This window comes from Amblyomma maculatum, chromosome 1, assembly GCF_055883805.1.
Source record: "Amblyomma maculatum isolate TAMU_Amacu chromosome 1, ASM5588380v1, whole genome shotgun sequence".
NCBI lineage: Eukaryota > Metazoa > Arthropoda > Arachnida > Ixodida > Ixodidae > Amblyomma > Amblyomma maculatum.
In genome coordinates, this window is record NC_139344.1 from 185,510,167 (window position 1) to 185,531,015 (window position 20,849).

The following is a 20,849-nucleotide window of genomic DNA, read 5'->3' on the forward strand; positions in this document are numbered from 1 at the left end:
ACAGCGCAGTGCGACAACCCTCCCGCCTTGCAAGGCCTCGCGGAAACGAACGTGAATTTATTGTTGAGCCTACAAGTCTGCGTCGCTCGGGGGATCTTTGCCTTGAGAAATAAACGAACTGAACTGCTTTTAACGAACTTTAGTGCCGAATACAGCCACTTACTGCAAGGTACAGCTATCGCTTATTTTGACGAAGTCAGTGCGCCATCCGCCCATTGCGCCCTTTCGCTGGCCAACGAGAACCCTCCCGAGAGCACTGGACATACTGTTCAAACTGACGTGAACCCAGCTTTGTCTCTTACTCAGAAACGCCGCCTTCAAGCAATTCTGGACACTTACCGTGACTGCTTTGCCGTCACTTCCAAAGTGAAGCAGACGTCAGTAACCAAACATCGAATTATAGTTGATCCCACCGAGCGCCCTATCCGCCAACACCCCTACCGAGTATCGCCGAAAGAACGAGAGGCTATTCGGGCGCAAGTTGATGAAATGCTCCGCGATGATGTCATCCAGCCGTCCACAAGTCCATGGGCCTCACCAGTTGTGCTGGTCGCTAAAAAGGACGGAGCACTCGCGTCGACTATAGGAGGCTTAACAAAATTACGAAAAAGGACGTCCACCCATTGCCTCGAATCGATGACTCGTTCGACCGACTTCGCCACGCCCGATACTTTTCATCGCTCGATCTACGCAGCGGGTACTGGCAGATCGAAGTCGATGAACGTGATCGAGAGAAAACCGCATTCATTACTCCTGACGGACTGTACGAATTTAAGGTGCTTCCATTCGGTTTGTGTTCCGCTCCCGCAACCTTTCAAAGAATGATGGACACTGTCCTAGCCGGCCTGAAATGGCAGACGTGTCTCGTCTACCTTGACGACGTTGTCATTTTCTCTGCGAATTACGAAGAGCACCTCAAACGATTGACGGCCGTGCTAAATGCCATCCGCGGGGCCGGACTCTCACTAAAACCAGAAAAATGCCACTTTGCATTCCAACAGCTCAAGTTCCTGGGTCACGTCGTGAGTGCTGAGGGAATTAGCCCTGATCCAGAGAAGACGGCTGCCGTAGCTGCTTTCCCGACCCCCACTGATAAAAGTTCCGTGCGTCGGTTTTTGGGCCTCTGTGCATATTACAGGAGATTTGTGCACGACTTCTCCCGAATAGCGGAACCATTGACTCGTCTAACAAAGGACGACCAGCCTTTCATCTGGGCCGACGAGCAGCAAAGGGCCTTCGAGGAGCTTCGCAAGCGCCTTCAAACAACGCCCGTACTTGGCCACTTCGACGAGGAGGCCGACACAGAATTGCATACCGACGCCAGTAACGTTGGCCTCGGTGCAGTTCTCGTTCAGTGGCAAGAAGGCGTTGAGCGGGTGATTGCTTACGCCAGCCGCACCCTGTCTCGTTCCGAAGCGAATTATTCTACTACCGAAAAGGAGTGCCTTGCAGTTGTGTGGGCGGTAACAAAATTTCGGCCGTATTTGTATGGTCGGCCGTTTAGAGTGGTAAGCGACCACCACTCACTCTGTTGGTTAGCGAACCTTAAAGATCCTTCAGGCAGGTTAGCCCGCTGGAGTCTCCGCTTACAGGAGTTCGACGTCACTATTGTGTACAAGTCCGGCAAGAAACACAGTGACGCTGACTGCCTATCCCGAAACCCTATCCAGTGCTCTTCAAGTGAAACAGATGACTCCGTCTTTCTCGGCGCTCTCTCGACGCCAGATCTCGCTCAACAGCAGCGAGACGACACCGAACTGCGGCCCCTCATCGATTACCTCGAAGGAACCGCCTCATCGCCTCCTCGCCTTTTCACGCGTGGCCTATCGTCATTCTGCTTGCGTGACGGCGTCCTCTACAAGAAAAACTACGCTTCCACAGACATTCAGTATCTGCTGGTTGTTCCAACGCCGCTCCGTACCGACGTTTTGCAGGCATGCCACGACGAGCTTTCTGCCGGACATCTCGGTTTTTCGCGCACCTTGGCACGAGTACGACAAAAGTACTACTGGCCCAAGCTTGCCGCTATGGTTCAGCGCTATGTTAGGACGTGCCGTGATTGCCAACGTCGGAAGATACCACCTGTCAAGCCGGCCGGCATGTTGCAGCCTATTGTTCCTCCGCGAGTACCTTTTCACCAAGTCGGTATGGACTTGCTCGGGCCATTTCCTACGTCATCATTGGGCAACAGGTACATTATAGTCGCCACAGATTATCTAACCCGCTATTGTGAGACGAGAGCTCTTCCCAGCGGCACGTCTACTGATATTGGGAACTTTTTCATCTTTAATCTGGTCCTTCGTCACGGTGCCCCTGCGATCGTTTTAACTGACAAAGGCACGGCATTTACTTCAGCTCTAACCCAGGAAGTGATGCGGCTCAGTGGCACTTGTCATCGCAGAACAACAGCTTACCACCCTCAGACGAATGGCCTTACTGAGCGACTCAATAAGACCATCGCCGATATGCTTTCTATGTACGTCAACGAAGATCATAAGAACTGGGACCAAATACTACCGTATGCAACATTTGCTTATAACACCGCCGTCCAGGAAACGACCCGCTTTACACCGTTTCGTTTGGTGTACGGTCGCGAAGCTGTTACCATGCTGGATGCAATGCTACTGCCAGATGTTGCCCAACCATCGATTGCCGGTGCCGAGCAATTCGTCCAGCATGCTGAGGCCGCTCGCCAGCTGGCTAGACTGAGAATCCGGACACAGCAAGGTAAAGATGCTCGACTGTATAACCTTCGTCACAGGGAGGTAATTTACAACCCTGGCGATCAGGTTTGGGTGTGGACACCTGTTCGCCAGCGGGGTCGCTCCGAGAAGCTTCTGCGCCGCTACTTCGGCCCGTACGAAGTACAACGCAAACTCAGCGACGTCACCTACGAAGTGACCCCGCAAGGAACTGTTCGCTCATCCCGACGGCAAGCACAATCGGAAGTCGTACATGTCGCCAGGATGAAGCCCTTCTACTCCCGCTAGGTCAAGCTACATGTGTTTTTTTTTTTTCTTTGCTTCCTTTAACTACTTGATGTGAACGCACATCCTCGCCGACTACGGTTATCCTCGACCTCGCCACTCAGCATCGGGACGATGCCTTTTCCACCGGGAGGGGCAATGCCGCAATGTTATCGTACTGGCGCCGCCATGTGGCGAGCTCGGGAGACTGGCACGCGCTCGTCTTCTTCGCTCTCGGTGCTCGCCCGCCAGTCGGTTCCGTGCCTGATCTTGCCGGTGCTTTTACTTAATCCTAAGTAAACCTGCTGAACCAGTTTCACTGGCTTCTGTGACAATATTTTGCCTTTCGCGGGCTTCCTTTAGAGATTGGAAAAACGATACACGTGAGGCTTTCTTTATCTTAAATATGTGGAATGGGAGTTTCGGAAGGTGCTCTCCAACTTTTTTGCCTAAAGGCAATGTTTAGTAAATTAGAAAAATATCTTAAATACTAATTAGTTAATTGCAAAATAAAATCCCTGTGGTGCGCCATATAACTGGCAGTTGTATACAGCAGGTTTATGTGGCCTACATCAAATATTTAAGTTTTTAACCCTTGGCTAAAGTTAGCTTGGACACCCTGCATAATTTGGCCAAACGCGAAATATGCGCGCTAGCACGTCACGTTTCATTTCGCTTTCAGCGCGAGGCTGTTGTTTCAAGGTCAGGCTTCAGGCTAAGACAAGCGAAATGGGTGACAGGTGACCTTAGCGGCACTGCACTAAAGAATTTTGGAACCGCTTAGCGCACTTCACAGAAAATGGTGCAATAGTGTGTTCTGATTCCTTTGCGCATGGAGGGCAGTTGATGAAGACGGTGACGTGCAGTGCAGAACACGAGAGAGTTGGGAGCGATCGGCTGCTACACTGAGACAGTTAAAACATGGCGAGACAGAAAGGTCATTTCACGTATAGCGTATACAGCTAGTTTCGTCGAAAATGTGTACCCGTGATTTCATATCTAAACTGTTCTTTATGCAACCGTTATTTATGCATCGTTCAGTCGCTTCCCATTTAGCGCCCATCTGCTACGGTCATGCTGGAGGCTAGTTTGCGATATGGATTCGAACAGACGACATATGGAAGTGCCTACACTTGTAAGCCGTTCACTTTAAGTGTAGGTGTCCACCGAGAAGTGAGACAGATGCTGTGCCTTCCATTCCCCCAAACCTGGAGATGTTCAACACTGTGCCAATCTCTCAATGCCAAAAAGTTCGCGGAATGAAAAGGCGGTGTTAAAGGCACGATAGCGCCTACTCTTAAGGCGAAGCTTAAGCACCATCGTAATTTTTTTGCGTCTACGGTGAATTACCACTTTTGGGATGTTCCCGAAGCACTTGAGCACTGCTTCAATAATTGCAAGGGTAATACTCTCCTGGGATACCTTGCAAGGGGCATTGAAAAAAAAGCTTCATTTGAAACCGCATTCTAAACACCACACTGCACTGTCATTTGCTGATGACCTTTTAGTCACGTGCCTTCTAACTGGCCGTCTCTGGATGCATGGCGGACCAGCATTGCAAATCTCTTCTTGTGGTCAGTAGGAACAGGAAAAGACAACACCAGCGGGATATTAACTGTTTATATAAAAGAACTGTATTCCCAAACAGTTCCTGAACGGAGTGGTACTCCCTCTTAGTGATGTGCTCCGCACTGCCAATTTTCTAGCGCATTGCTCTTTGCATCGCGTTAATTAAACGCTTTGGCCTAATAGTTGGTACAAACTTGATGTATGTAAAACATTACTGCAATAAATAAAATGTTACAAAAAAAATAGCATAGCGCTCGTGCAGCGACCAGCGAGGCGGATCCATTAGCGCCGCCGCGGGATCGAAACCAACGCTCGGCCACAGTTATTTCTTTCAAGGCCAGAGGACATCCAATGCATTAAAATGCCACACTGTAGAACCTATGAAAAGTGGACCACCATTGCTCCTCTTTTCTGCGCCTTTGGAATGACGGCCAGCGGCATATGGATTCCATCGGAGGAGGGGAAGGACGAGGTTGCTTAGGTGACAACGCACCCACAAGAATGGCCGGAAGAGGAGCGCATGTCATTCACGCCACAGCCGCGGACACAAAAGGCAGAGCGCGTCATCTTCGCCTACCCACTGTTGCACAACCGAAACTTTAACAAGCCAGCCCCAAGTCACACAGCAAGACAAGTCTAGCAAGCTTTAAGAACGAAACCAACGAAACCACCGGGCGCCGCTTGCGGCACCAGCCGTCTTGGGAAGAGGCCGTGAGGGGCGCTGACCCAGAAGTTGTACAGTGACTCCTTGGATCGGTACGCCAAGTCGCGCTACCTCTACCTACTTTATGGCAAGCTACCGCAGGGTTTTGCGAAGCTGAGCGCCACCTACGGCAACACACACACGCTGGAGAAACCTATCTACGTCATGAAGAATGACCTAGTGGACAGGCAGCGAGACTGCAAGCAGGCCTACTGCGACCCCGTCTATGTGAAAAAGGCTGGCCAGGTGGTGCGCTTCATCTGTCTGCTGAACCAAGCCATCCCCAACATCAAAGATTCGACATCCTGCCAGATCCCTCAGAAACAGGTCAATCGCTGCTCAAACATCGACGCGATGCTGGTGTTGCACACGCACCAGGTGACGCTGGTTCATCGCCATGGTGACCCCCCCCCCCCCCCCTCGTCAAAACAAACAACCCAGAGGCTCAAGCTGCTTGACGTTTTTTGCCGCCTTCTGTCTACTGTCAGCTGTCTACTGAGTAACACAAGAAAACAAGGGGACAGCGTTGAGCGTCGGAACACCTCACGTGCAAACCAATCAGCGGCGGCACCGAGAAAGCGCCCACTTTGGACTCGCTTCGAAATTAGATGTGCTGCATTGCCGCTTTACTGGGCAAATTTATTTGGCAAAAGAGTGGCCAATGACTTGCGCTTTTTAGACGAGAAGTGTCACAATAAATATTTTTCGCATTTCTATCAACGCTTTATTTCGCGAAACCTGTCGGGGGAGTCAAGCTAGAACTGCACGAAAATGGCAAGTGGCGAACCGGCACCTTCACGCTGCGGCACGGTGGTGGCGGGCTCCCTTTAGCAGTTAATTTGGATGATAGCTTACCGCGACAATCGTGCTTCGATGCAGCCTAATCGGTGCAGCTTTCAACCCTCGCGTATCACGGCTCCGCCAAACTGCAACCTCCGTGGTGGTCCCACACCACCGAAAATATCGCGAACCGCGAAAACATGTTGTATGCTCGTACTCCAGTGCGCGCGCTGCACTGTGCGCCAACGTTTCTAGATTACTGTACGCGATGCGGCTGCGCGGACTCGCCCGACATTTCTGTCTGCGGCCGCAGTGACTGACGAAAACAGAACTGAACCGCCGCAGCGCACACTGGTTGCGATTTCGCCCCCTTCATAACGTCACCACTGCTCGGTTCGCTACTGCCAGTTTAGCAACACTGAATAGAGCTATTCCTCACATATCCGCATCTCCGTGCACAATAACGGTTGCCGCCGCTCACTGCACATGTACTATGCATCCATGACGCTATGCACGCACGGACGAGCCTCTGGCGCCACTGGTCGCTGATGCAAGTTTGCGTGCTGTGTTCAGCCAAGACATAGCCAAGCCAAACGGTCATAGGCAAACAGAAACCGAAACTAATTTATTTTTACGCTTAAATTTCCTGCCCTGCGTAGAATGGCGCCAGAAATTATTCAAGCAGCAATTTCCTGTCAACGGAGAAGGATGGCGCAGGGAAATCCTTATGGCGCAGCAATTTCACCCCTGAAATTGTATCACTCACCTATGAGGCAGAAACGTGGAGGGTAACGAAAATAGTAGAAACTTAAATTCAGAACCACTGAGAGCTATGGTACGAATAATAGTAGGTGAAAAGTTAAGAGACAGGAAACATTGTTAATGACTTAATGACAATCCACTACAAATCAAGAAGAAATGGACATTGACAGCTAGTCATGTAGTGCAAAGACAAGATAACCGGTTGTCTCTAAAGGTCTATTTCACACTTGCGAGTCGCGAAGGGCGTGCGACCGGCTGTCGCATGCGACCAGAGAACCGCGCAGCGCGACCGATGTTCAAGGCCCGTCACACTTGCGACTCGCAAAGGTCGTGTAACCGTTTTGGTCGAAACGCGGCAGTCGCAGGCCGTTCGACTACTGCTCGATTTTCCAGCTTTGCGACTGCTGGTAGCAAACTGGTAACCAATCAGCGGCTCAGCTGAAGTGTATGTAATCTAGCTTTACTGTGAACGGTCAAGATAGGTAACATGAGGAAAGCGACCCGCAAGTCGCATTTGCAAGTGTCGCATGCGACAGCCGGTCATACGCCCTTCGCTATTCGCAAGTTTGAATAGATCATGCGACCTGCGGGTAGCTTTCCACATGTCTATCTCGACTGTTCACCACATAGAGTAAGGCTAACTGAAGTCCACTTCAGCTGAGCCGCTGATTGGTTACCGGTTTGCGACCAGCATGTTGCAAATCTGGAAAATCGAGCAGTGGTCGAACGGCCTGCGACTGCCGCTGTTCGATCAATGCGACCATTGACGACAGTTGCTTTTGGACCACAAAGGTCACGCGACCTCTGCGAGTCGCAAGTGTGAACGGGCCTTTAAGGTCTATTCATATTCACACTTGCGACTCGCGAAGGACGCCCGACCGGCAGTCGCATGCGACAAGAGAGCAACCGATGTTCACACTCGCGAATGCGACTTGCGGGTTGCTTTCCAGACCGTGTCTACCTTGACTGTTCACCACATAGAGTAAAGCGAACTTACGTTCGCGTCAGCTGAGCCGCTGATTGGTTTAAAGGCCCGTTCACACTTGCGATTCGCAGCGGTCGCGCGACCGTTTTGGTCGAAAAGCGACAGTCGCAAATGGTCGCATCGGTCGAAAAGCGACTGCCGCGGGCCGTTCGGTCACTGCTCGATTTCCAGTTGCGCGACTGCTGGTCGCAAACCATTAAACCAATCAGCGGCTCAGCTGACGTGAACGTAAGTTAGCTTTACTCTTGTGGTGAACAGTCAAGGTAGACACGATGTGGAAAGCAACTCGCAAGTCGCATTTGCAAGTGTGAACATCGGTTGCTCTCTGGTCGCATATGCTACTACCAGTCGCGCGTCCTTCGCGAGTCGCAAGTGTGAATAGAGGGTTACAGACTAGATTCCAAGGGGGGAGCGCAGCAGGAGCCGCCAGAAAATTAGGTGTGCGGATGAGATTAAGAAGTTTGCAAAGATTAAATGGATGCAGCTGGTACAGGACCAGATCAACTGGCGGGGGAGAGGCGTTTGCCCTGCAGGTCGGTGATGTTCAATATTGTCCGTGGGAGTTAACACAACCAGCCTGTAAAAGCAGTCACAAAGCTACCTGTTAGCCCCGGTCAAAAATGAAGGCACACTTAAGCTCTGCCTTTATGACAATGGCTCGTGCATGGCGGTTCTCTTTGCGGATTAACCTGCACATGCGCCTTGCTACTCCGTTCTTATTTGGCATCTCATTTCCCGAGTGAAATACCTTAACCGAGTCAACGTGCCTCCATGGTCTAGTGAAGGGTCCTGAGGATTCAGATTTCCCACCTCGAAGGCAAAGCCCATGATGAGTCACTTGTATCATAATCTCAAAGTGCCGCGTTCAGACTCCGCGGGAATCAAGGGCACACAGTCAGCGCTTTGTTTGGAGATGCGCCTCCATTCAGCGGGGTGTCCATACAGGAAGCGGTTCACCTCGTCCCGAATGCACGGCCCTCTGCTGGCCTTGCTAGAGGCACGCTGCTGCCTATCGAACGGATTTCGCCGCCTCAGTTTGCATGCATAATGCCGGGCCGCCAAAACAGCCCTTTTATGGAGCAGCCACTTCCGCTCAGCGCCCCAGAAGCAAATGTCTGCTCTCGCACGCGCCGTCCTGCGTCAACAAAAAGCCCAACAGGCAGTAGAAACTCGTATACGGCTGAACCCATTCTGAACACGCAATCGAAAAAGGGAGCGTGTACGGTGTTCCCAACGACCGCTCAAAAGCAGCGAGTGTCGCCAAACCAAGATTCGCCGGTTAACGGTAAGTGCGGGCGTGGCCCCTCGGAGAGAGCGCGCACCAACCAACCTGGGCGGCCTCCCACATTGCGTCAGCGGTGCCGTCGGACAACAAAGGCCGCGGACGTCGTCCGGACAACGCCTGGTCCTCCAAGCTGCGCCCAACGTGGCCGCCATTAAACGACAGAAATGGCCAATACGGTACAGAAAAATTGCCCACTGCTTCCTAGAGGCACAAATTTCGTGGGACAACTTGCTGCACACGGCTTCACGTGCGCCTAAGCAGGTGTGGTCATTTCATTGTCGACACAATACCCTGGGCAGGACCGCCGATTGAGCCCAGGCAGCCACTAGCCGCATTTCATTCGCAAGACGGCAACCGCCGGCAGGCTAGGTCGAAGCGCGCCTAAGCGTTCCCACACGCGCCAACAGCGCAACAAGTGCGAAGCCTCTCGGCAGAAACGAATAACAAGGCCGCAAACAAGAAAAACACCACAACGAAGCAGCGAGGATGGGAATCGCGAAACACAGAAACAAAAGAGTGTCCGCGGCGCGCGACATTCGAGCTGAACACACGCGGGCGACGCGAGAACAAAGCTTCGAGTCACGAAGCGCTCGGAATGGCGCACGCTCGCGACCCCGTTTCGCCAGCGGTCCGGCCCTACCGCGCGCAGTACGAACGCTCTTATGCACATCGACAAGTGCGCCACGTAGGCTAACCAACGCGACCGCTCGGCCGCGCTTGCCTACCGGCGCTCGCTATCTGAAATGCACGCGCTGACTGAAATCCAACAGTCGCGCTACTATCTTCTTGCCAACTCGAGGAGAATCGCAGGCGAAGATTGCACTGAAAGCGCGGCAATTGTTCCGCGTTGATTCGCTATCGGCCAGCGAGCATTCAAACGAGAGACGAGCTTCATCGCTCAACGGGCGCCGCGTGGGGCATTCCCCAAATTCAAATGAAGCAAATAGCGCAGGAGGAAGGGCGACACTATCAAATTTGAAAATAGCCCGACCAGGGAAGGAATCGGCGCACGCAACGAACATGTAACGGCAAATGATTCCAGCTGGGCCGATCATCTGCCGACCTGGGCTGGTCCAGCGTGAACGGGTTTCCGGCTCGGCCGTGGAACGCGCGCGGTGACTCAGGCGCGGTACCCGCGTGCCTTTCTTCTACGCCAGCTCATGGGCGTCGACCGCAATCGTGTTTCCGGCTAAGAGCTTTAGACGCATATTTGTGCCGCGTAGCCGAGACGAGGTTCGCGGAACCACTCGCTATGGGTGACGGTAAACGCACGTTTAGCCGATTTTTTGCAATTAACCTTGCCCCGTTGTTTCGCACGTTGGAGCTCACGATCTGGCATCCGTGAGCTTCACCGAAGCCTCAGTGACCCGGCACACACAGCCCTGGATTTCACAACGAAGAAAACGCTCGACACTAGAAGCTCGTTGTTGAAATACTCGGGTCACAGTGCGCACAAAGCAACGTCCGGCCCTCGTTGGTCCGGAAGACACCAGGGTGCGAGAGGCGCTTTCGATCGCGCAAAGCAGTCACGTCAGGCAGTAAAGAAATGGGTCAAAACAAAGCGGCCCAATGATGTGCTCGAGACACGGGCCGTGCAATGTTTGGAATCCGATGGCGCACACAGCCCAGCTCGCTTCCAGCGTCGGACGATGCCTGGCACGTCGCTCCACGACGGAGATCCGTCGCTGGGCGAGTTGTTTAAGCGAATGTTTTACACGGCCAATGCAGGGCACGGGCGTCGCATCAACGCCAGAGGCGGATTCAACCCGCAGTCGTTCTTCCCCCGTATTCAAAGGACGACTGATGGCGCGGACAGCGTCCTACATGTCGGACCAGAATAACAGATTTAGAGGTGCTTTCTGCACCGAGGAGTAATTAGCATTCATCTCTGACCAGGTCGAATGTTTCAGCGACCACGTTTGTGCAAGCTGCACAGGTTTCCCTCGCTTGGGTAGATTCATTTACTCACCCTGGAGTATCCTCCTCCCCCCCTTTACACTGGACCAGACAAGCGAGCACTATTTAGTGAAAGCAACTAGTTGTTTCGACTTTCTACAAGATTGGAAGCCGAAAAAAAAAAATACCACGACTTTTCTATAAAACACGTGAAAGCCTCTACAATTGAGAACTGTGCCGTTTCGGAACTCTGGGCAGTCAGATACAGCGTCATACAACATCGCGAAGCGTAGCTTGCGAGCTTTTCCTGCAAACTGGGGTGAGCAGAAAACCCCCGCAACGTGCAATACCACCCGAACAAAGAAGAGCAGAGGCAAAAAAAAAAAAAAAAAAGAACGGCGCGCGGCCAGAATAACAAAACGGTTAACTGAAAGCGCGCACGCCGCGTTCCGCGTTTCTCTGTGTTCACCTGCGGTCTCCGCACTCTGTTCTTGTTCGGAAGTGATCAAATGCACTAATCAGGCCAAGCACGTGCGCAGCTGCACAACGTGATAATAGACAACAGACACCGAAGACCAATGCCGGCGAGACATGTCCGGACAAAATACACCAAGCGCCTGAAACAATAGCCACTGGCGAGACAGTCGTCGGGAGTAGAAAAAAAAAAAAAAAAAAAAAAAAAAACCGAAGGCTAGACGGATCATGTAACCGGCGCCTGCCGTGGGACCCTTGCAAGGTCAAAAGCAGCAGGGCCTGCGAGGCAGCTTCGTCGGACTCGGGAATGTCGACGGACAATCGAGTTGCCTGCACTAGTTGTGAATATTTCATCCGAAGCGAGGAGGCGTCCAAGCGCGCCAGTGGGAACGGAATACCACATGAAAGCAGGGCGCATGGCATTTTGTACGATCGGGACGGGGCCAGGCGCTCAGACCCGGCAACGGACACCCGAGCGGCACGCGCCGACGAGCGATGGCCACGAATCGATGCCGGCCGGCTTCGGAAGCTCCCCGCCGGTGCCTTGCTTGCACCACCGTCGGGGATTTTCCTACGTTCTAGCCTCGCGGTCGTGCAACCTCGCCAGCACCGCGGCGTAAAGCGCACGGGCCGTGCACGTATTTGTAAACTGTGCAAAAGCGACGACACGAAACCCCAGCAAGCAAGGGATTGCACAGGCTTGAATCCGTGAGGCACCGGAAGCACCTTTCCGAAGGTCCTCATGAGAACTACTGCTCTTCATTTCCACGCTTTTAATTTTAATTAATCGGTGATCCCTCTCTGCGCGCCCGTTCAGAGCCCCCCCCCCAACAAAGTGCCGCCAAGTCGAGGCAGCGGGAAGGCTTTTGCCCCGGGGGAACAGCGAGCAAGCCTGCAAAAGCATCGAGGGGCCGTAAACCGCGAAACGCCCGAGCGGTCAGAAAAGGAAACAAGCAGCAAATTTGCATAGCGCGTCGCCATCACTGCAGTGCCATTGTGGGGAAAGAAAACGGCATCGCTGCGGCGCGCAAACAAAGCACTGGTGTCGACCCGAGGAGCCATCGCACGCCTCGCCATTACCGAAGAACGGATAAAGGAAACGCGCGAACAAAAGCGGCGAAGAGGGGCCCCGCACAATGACGGCGCCAGGCACAAAAATGCGCTCGGGGCACCTGAGAACGGTCAAGGGAACCAGGAAGGAACGGGGCCCAGTCGGATTTCCAATCAACAGCCTCAATCCCACTGCCCGCGTCCAAGGCACGGCTTTGCCGGCCGCGAGCGGCGGCTGTTGCTCAGGCGAACCTTTGCTACGCCCGCAGCAGGTGAAAGCAGTATTCGCAGTTTGGCCGCTCAAAAACATTGTCCAGAAAGGTGAAGCCGTGGGGCCGAAAAAAAAAAAAAAAAAAAAAACGTTGCAGGTTGCTATTCTCCAATCGCCCACAGCACACGGAAAGAAACACTTTTTGCTGACCAGGCATGCACCTTGAATTTGTGTGCAGCCAACCACTCACTATTTCCTTACAAAGTGCTAGTGCTGGTGGAGACGGTCAATGCAGGCCTGCTACATTGACTGTCCCATGAACAGCAAATTTTAAATTCTACCAGTTCCATCATTTAGCCATGCACCAGTACAATGTAGCTAGTTTCATCCCATCAAATTAGGACAAATTTTGTTATAAGCAGGATTAAATATTTGCTTAGCTGCCGACCTCTAGGACACTAACAACTTTCTGAACCTGCATAACACACTGTTCCAACTCCCATGAGAACAAAGTGCCATTTATGTAATTCCCATAGCCTTCAATGTTTGCACGGATCAAAAACAACCTTAAACAAATCTTTTCTGCACTGCAACAGGAAGCTGGAACCAATTACTAGACTACATTGCAACCTTACATAGACTTACATTAATTAATCACTAACAGTACAACCAAGCTTTAACATCCCAAAGCGACATATAGGCTATGAGGGATGCTGTAATGTTTGAACTCTGCATTTATTTACACCACCTGGGATTGTTTGCTTGTGCTGACATGGCACAACCCACAAGCATTTTACACACAGCCTTATGTGGCTGCTGCCACCGGGATACAAACCTGTGACCTTGAGATGAGCAGCCAGACACCAAAGCTACTATGGCATGTCACTAGGCAACTATTCTGGTCAATTAACAATATATTTGTTTCAACCTATTGCTCTGACATGTAACACATTTCTGACTTCGTTCCTGCTTCACTGAAACTTGTCTGCCACTTTGAAATCGTCAGCACTGCATCATAACTATACACAACACTAGACTAGCACTGTATATTGCATTCCATTTGTTCAGAGTTGTATTGGCATTGTACTGTTGCACTTTATTTATCGCATTCTTCCTAACTCCTTCATGTAACGTCTCAATGGGGCGCTTAGGAGTAAATAAATGATGAATCAGGCACAGGTGCTGATAAATCACACAGCATGCAATACATTTCCAGTGACTAAAGACACTCAGTGTGAAGGTGGCCATAAAGGCAAAGGGTAATGAGCACACAATCAAGAACTGTTATTAGCTATCTAGCATTCAATTATATGTAAGAAGGCCAGACTCAAAGACTATCATCGGATACAATTTAAGAACACAATGGCAACTACCCCTCAAAGGACGCCCTTCAGCAAATGGCGTTGTCAATGCCCTGGTTAATTTTATTTCACGAACGCACCTTCCATTCACCTGCAATTTTACGCCAGGCGATTAACCACGACGTCAAGCAAACCGGTCGCCGCCACTAGCTGGAGGGCCTAGTCTGAGGGGAACTCGATAAGTACCATTTGCCAAAGGCCACCAACACCCTTAATGCAGATATATCCCACACCTACGACGAATACAGCTGCCATGAACAAAAAGGTAAGGCTAAAGAGAAACTGAACTGTGAAACACATGCACACACACGACCCTGACAGCAGCACCATTACTCCAATGTAAAACTGTGATGCTACCTCCATTGAAGCTGGCACAACAAATATACCAAATACCATAAAGCTTATTTCACTTACAATTTTAAATCTGTTTAACACATACAATGCCATATTTTAGGCAATTCAAACCATTATGATGAACCTACAATGAAAATTGGTAGTTCTGAAAACTGCAATGGCATAACAATGTTTCTTGATTTTTATATCACTGAAGAAACACCACAGGAAGAAAGACACAAAAGGACAGAAGCACTTCTGTCCTTTTGTGTCTTTCATCCTGTGGTGTTTCTTCAGCGCTATAAAAATCAAGATCACGTACCAACTAACCCATCAAAAATTCCTTCTGCAACAATGTTTCAGCAGATACAGGCAATGAAGGACAAAAAAAAAATTTAGCCCTGCAGAGTGCAGACTGAGCTTATATGACCATTTAAAAAGCCAGAATGTATAAAATATAATCACAGAATCTGGCATACCATGGTTCAGAGAAAGAGAGAGAATATTCTCTAAACAATAGCACGGGCAGTTGTTTCACTCCAGGAACACTACAATGGAAGGACAGGTCCCAAATTTTTCCAAATACAAACATCCCGTTTCAAATGCAAATAGTTACATGCAAACTCTGCAACTAGGCATGCCACCCACAATACCCAATGATAATATTTTAACTATTTAATAATTGCTAGAGGTTAGAACAAAACTAAAAACATAATGAGCCTTGCTCATTCAATAAAATGAGCAAAAGCTGCACTGCACTGACTCACTTATGCAAAGTACAGTTAAGCTAGCCTCAGCAAGCTTACTTTTGAAATCATGTAACAATTCATACTTAAGTTGTCATTGCAATAGCACAAAATACTACAGATGTAACTGAACTCAAATAACAGCCAAACCTCAAGTTGCTGCCCAAAGTGTCTTATATCATAGAAATTAGAGAAGTTATGTTTACTCTAAAAGAGAATGTCACAATGGTGCCCATACAGCAAACAAAACATGAAGTGATGAAATGAAACAAACCTGTGGTCACAGGTTTATTTTGATGTCTATCACTGGACTTGCCATACAAAAGGTGCAATCTTCTGCTGCTCATATCTCTCTGAGCATCTCCCACGGCATGCATGTTTTACAACAAATTATTTAAACCATACCTCATTAACATCATGTTGAACTTGTTAATGACCAGCCCTACTCTTTCAAGGATAGTGGGCAAATACAGAGATGCAGACTATTTTATCTTGCAGCATAAATAACCCTTAGAGAGCAAGTTGCACAAGGAACTTTGAGCTGCTGCAGAGAGTGTGCTTCATTTTACCATGTGGAAGAATGCACAACAAAGCTGTTCTATTGAGAATGTTCTCCTGCTGCTGATAACAATGCTGCAGATAACCAGCGCATGCATAGATAGTCCCTCTTTCCTTCTTCCCCTCCTTTCTTTCCTTCTCTATATATTTCCGAGCCGGAAATAAAGCGTGTCTTTTCGCTCTGCGAATCTGCCTGGTTTTCATCGCGTAGCTGCCGGCCTTTGGCCGGTAGATCGCAACATCTCCATTACTGGATAATGAACTGAAGGGGTTATGGCAAATATAGTAATTTTTGATAAGCTTGGTTCAAAACGGACCTTTTCTTATAATGAAAAGAAGTTTCAATTAAGAGAGCCTTTTGATATACTCACTGTTGACAAGGCGGGAGTGCCAGTAAAGATAAACCAGAAGTTAGAATCAAGAAAGTCCTAATTAATAACATTCCACTCTACTGTATCTGTGAAATCTAAAAAAAAATTAGACCTCAAGTGTTTTATATGTATTAGTGCTTCAATGCTTCCACTCGTATGGGCATGCAAAAGCAAATATCAAAGCAAAAGCCCGTCTAGCTATGCACTGCTTCGAGCCAAAAATATGCACGATTTACAGTGCTCACAACGATTTTCTTGAATTCAACATTCTGACGTCAGCTTCAAACCAGAAGGCAAAAAATAATAAAAACACGGCACCAAAAAAAAAAGGGGGGGGGGGGATGTAAAAATGGGCTCACATTTACGCAGTTCAACCAAGGCGATGTTCTGTATCCGACTGTGCACGAGGTGTGCGTGGCCACATACCAATAGCACCTTAATAAAAGCAAAAGCCGAAGTGCTTACCAGCTCTTCCAGGGGACCTGGCCAGCACCCAGAAGTCGATGGACTTCTCCTTATCCAGCTGCTCGTAGTCCCATTTCTCCTTGACGCGTACGTCTCCGTTGGGGCTCACGTAGACCCAGCGATCGGGCTTTTCGAGCTCGAAGGTCTCGTCGACTGCTTTCTTGTCTAGCGTAAAGACAGTCTTGTTCACGTCGCGGCCCTTAGTCTCCTCGAAGCGGTACGTCTTGGTCGGACGGATGGTGACCGTCGAGCGACGCACGCGCGCCTCCGCCTTTATGCAGCGCGGCTCGGGTGCCACCGGCTCGAACACCTCGACTGTCACGGCGACGGTGCGGCCAAAACGCTGCGGCTTGCCGCGGTCGCCAACGCGAACGGCCATCAGGTATGATTTGGGCTCCAGGCCACGGGTGACCATGAGCTCGCCCGTCTTGGGCACCACCGTGAAGAAGGGGTGGCGCTCGGCAAGGCGAAAGCTCACGCTATCGCCATCTGCGTCCGAAGCGCTCACGTTGCCCACAATCGAGTAGGGCTCGGAGTCGCGGGACACGCGGAACACGTACGACTCGCGGTCCGCTACAGGGTCGTTGTCGTTCACGTCCAACACGTTGACCAGCAGGCGTGTCAACGCTGAGTCGACGCCATCCGAAGCCCTCAACTTGAGCTCGTAGCGATGACGGTGTTCGCGGTCCAGCGGCCTGCGGGTGCGAATCGCCAGCCGCGTGGAGTTGTCGTACAGCCGAGACACAGTGAACTCCTCGTGGCTGCCATACTCATCTGGCAGCAGCTCGTACTTTACGATACGGCCAGAATCTTTCGTGGCGCCGTCCAGTTCAAGCACCGTCGTGCCGGCGCACTCATTCTCCAGCACAGTGCCCCGGTACTCGGACTTCGGGAATTTGAGGAGTTTGTTCTTCGGGATGACATGCACAAGCAGCTCCTGGACGCGGTCCTGCGGTTCTAGACGCCAACTCGGAAAGTTGGTCTCCGTCAGGACTAGCTTCCCCGGATTCCCGACAAGGTGAGACACATTCGAGGCGACCATAAGCAGGCCGTCGCTGAGCAGGCTGAAACAACGGGTCACTCGGGGCTCTCCGGTCAGATCGAATGACTGGCCTACGCTCGGAAGCTGCTTCACGCTCAGACCGGGGTAGACATCATCTGGCAGGACCAGCACCTCATCTGAATTCGTCTTGGTGTAACCGGGCACCCAGAGAGCAATCAGCACGGTCGCTGCACAGATCAATCTTGGGGGAAGCGCCATCGCGAAGCGTGTCTCCGCCGGGAGTACGGTCTACCGGAAAGCCGGCTTCAAGCGGCGTTCCACCAAGACTCGCAAAGGCGTCGCTCCTCCGTCACCGTCGCACCTGAGCCTGGCAAACATACACAACGATGCCGTCAAACAACGGATCGCAAGATGTACCGCACGTACAGAGCGAGTCAATGCACCCTACCGGAGCACAGTGACGTTCCGGCGTCCTTGTTAACCCTAATACCGATTTCGCGAACATGTAACCGACTAACAAATATTAACTGCGCTAAGGACCGGCGCACAAATAGCACAGCTCTCCACCCATAAAATTTACAGGTCAGTGAATCAGCTTCGGGATGCTATGCAACCTAGAACACTCAGAACAGGGCAAACTATAGCCAGCAGAAACTGTGGTGACCATTAGAGGGTCAAACGCCAGGTTGTTCTGACAAGAAAAGAATCAAGTTTGAAATTGACACGATTTTAGCTCAATGCACACACTGCAAATTCACGCATGGTATGCCCCGCAACAAATGCACTCAAAAGGACTAAAGATGCGCTCGTATCCACGCAGCGATAGGGGTGTGAAGCACAGCATAATAAATGTCACTGCAATCCGTTCGTTCCGGAGCCTTACTTGGCCACGGATCGCACGGAGCAAGTCAATGCGTGTAAACAGTTAAACTTCCTTTACACAGTAAGACAGAGATCAGTAACTCACCTTTCCGAAAGAAGATTAGATCCATAGAAATTTAAACACGCGCATTTGCACCCAACACCAAACACCACCGAACCACGCCAAGCCGACTCAAAAGACAACGGCGGCAGCGGCGGCGGCGGTGGCCATTCCGCAAAACAGCGACACTCCCTCCACATTTCAAAGAAAAAGAAACGAATAAAAACAACAAAGTAAAACAAGTTTATAATAAAGTATTTTTAAAATGTAAGACCAATTTCTTATTTCGTTATTGGCTTAGGTATTTTTGGTAGAATATAAAAGCAGTAAGTTTATTTTTCTGAGATAGACCCAAATGAAGGGTGTGTTCGCCGTTGGAAACAGCGGCTTCCGGCCGCCATTATTTTGATTGTTTGGTGTGGTTTGGTGTGCATGGAGGCGCTGGCAAGAGTAGCAAGAATCATGGCATGAGTGCTAATAGTGCTACCGTGAACTAGCTTTAGCTACAGTGTGAATTGACGTAGTTTTAGTATCCGCTCGCCTTTAAAGCATAATTGCTCTCAAATTAAAAGTCTAATCATCACAAAGTTTGCATCCAACAACGCTGGTTATCGGTATACCGCTCTCGTTTTTGCGCGCTTGTAACCTGCTGCTTCTACCTTGCCTGGTCATAATCAACCAGTATTTGTTTTGTGGTTATTAGCTTATAAATTGTTCACGTTTTCCTTTGGGCGCGCATTTGTTAATACTGTGTGAGCTTGGCTTACAGTTAAGATGAGCATTAGAATGCGCCATGTTTCGTTCCGAGCACTTGCTCCTGCGGTGCCCATTTATCGATTTTCATGTTACGGTTCGCGAAGAAAGAAGAGATAAGAAATCCAAGCACAGCGTTAAAAAAACAGTGTGCTCATGGCAGTGGCCGCTAGAAACGGTATCTACGGAAATTGAAACCGTTTCCAGCGATCCCACGCGGTACGTATTTAACTTTTTTTTTTGTTGTTGTTGTTGTTTTGTTGTTGTTTTTTTTGTTTTTTTTTTTTCCTCTTCTTTGTTTGGGGCATAGGTGACTGTTTCTTGTTCAGCAGACGCGATGTGAAAGGCTTGTTGTAAAAGAGTCACCTGAAGACACTTTTTTGTTTTCTGCCTTGCTCGTGAGGCATATGAATTTTGTATTCTGTGCTTCATTAAACGCTCATTCATTATGTCAAAAGCGCTTTCGTTGGCTGCGCGCCGTGTCATTCCATGCGAAACGATACGTCCAAGATTTTCATTAAAGAAAATTGAGCGTGCTGGCCAGTGTGTCATGCAGTCGAAGTAGTTGTGTCGAGAAAAAAAAAAAAAAAATTGCCGACGTCAGCGCTATTTGAATTTTCCGTGAAGAAGCGAAAATAGAATTATTTTTATATTCCTCTTGCATTGTTATTTCATGTGATTTTATAAAAGAAAAATAGCAATGTTTCGCATTTTTGGGGGGGTCACTGAAAATGGAAAAGATGTGGTGTTTTAGAAAATCTTCTACATTTCCTCGACAAAATGTAAGCCAAAATGATTTTTTTGTGCTTTTCGTTGTTGCTGTAGTTGATGTTAAAAATGAAATTGGACATGTTGAGCAAGGCCGTTTTTAAACAGTTTCATTGCAAACTTTGAAAAAAATGACTTTATATTCAGGCAATGAAGGCCATCGAGATAAAAACTGTACTAATGGCTCATTATACACATCAACGTTATAACTTTTAATGAAGATTTTGGGCAAGTAATGTTTTTTTTTTTTTTTTTATGGGAAAAATTATTTTTTGAAGTTTCATAACCAGCGATAATGCCAGGTACTGCCAAACTATGACTTGACAGCAGAACACTTGTGTTACTGCCCAGTATTATGGTTTGCATATGCAGTCGTGCTCTTTATGAACCGATCATTTGGCTGTATCGCTTCACATCCATGAAAACATGAAAATACATCGCAACTGATGCATCTTCGTCTGTTTGCCACATCTCATTCTGAGTGGTCGGAAAACTCAGTCAAGCCGACTCAGATAGCATCAGTGCGAGCGTTTTGCAGTGATAATTAGTGGTCCGCTTTTCTTAATTATGTCTGAAGTGGAGGCAGAACAATTTGCCTCTCGTTTCAAAGCAGAAATACTACTGTGCTTCAAAGGGTACGGTCCTTCGAAACGGGCAATTATCACATACAAATGATACTTTATTACACTTGTCTCCTTTGCTTTCGTTTTCTTCTCAACATATATGCAGCTTTTCAACACTTGAATTTCACAAGTGTTAGTAGTTCGAGGTTTCAGCCTGAAGTGTTGAAGTCATAGTCTGAAGTGGAACTGGGATGAGCTATGACTGGGATTACCATGGAAAATTTCGAAAGTAGTCTCTTTTGTACTTCTATTTTGTAACTTAGTA

The 20,849-nt window shown here is 49.5% G+C and overlaps 1 protein-coding gene across 4 annotated transcripts in view; it reads right to left on the reverse strand.

Annotated features, from left to right (window-relative positions):
- The window catches only part of CadN (neural cadherin), a 219,695-nt gene extending 201,068 nt beyond the window's left edge, over positions 1–18,627 (reverse strand). For all 4 annotated transcript variants that reach the window (XM_084589806.1, XM_084589804.1, XM_084589805.1 and 1 more), the window contains exons 1-2: positions 18,486–18,627; positions 16,516–17,885 (exon numbers count right to left, since the gene is read on the reverse strand). In XM_084589806.1, coding sequence (XP_084445932.1) covers positions 16,516–17,776 — 1,261 coding nt within the window. In that variant the 5' untranslated portion in view covers positions 17,777–17,885; positions 18,486–18,627. The remainder of the gene's footprint in view (positions 1–16,515; positions 17,886–18,485) is intronic.
- Between the last annotated feature and the right edge of the window lie 2,222 nt (positions 18,628–20,849).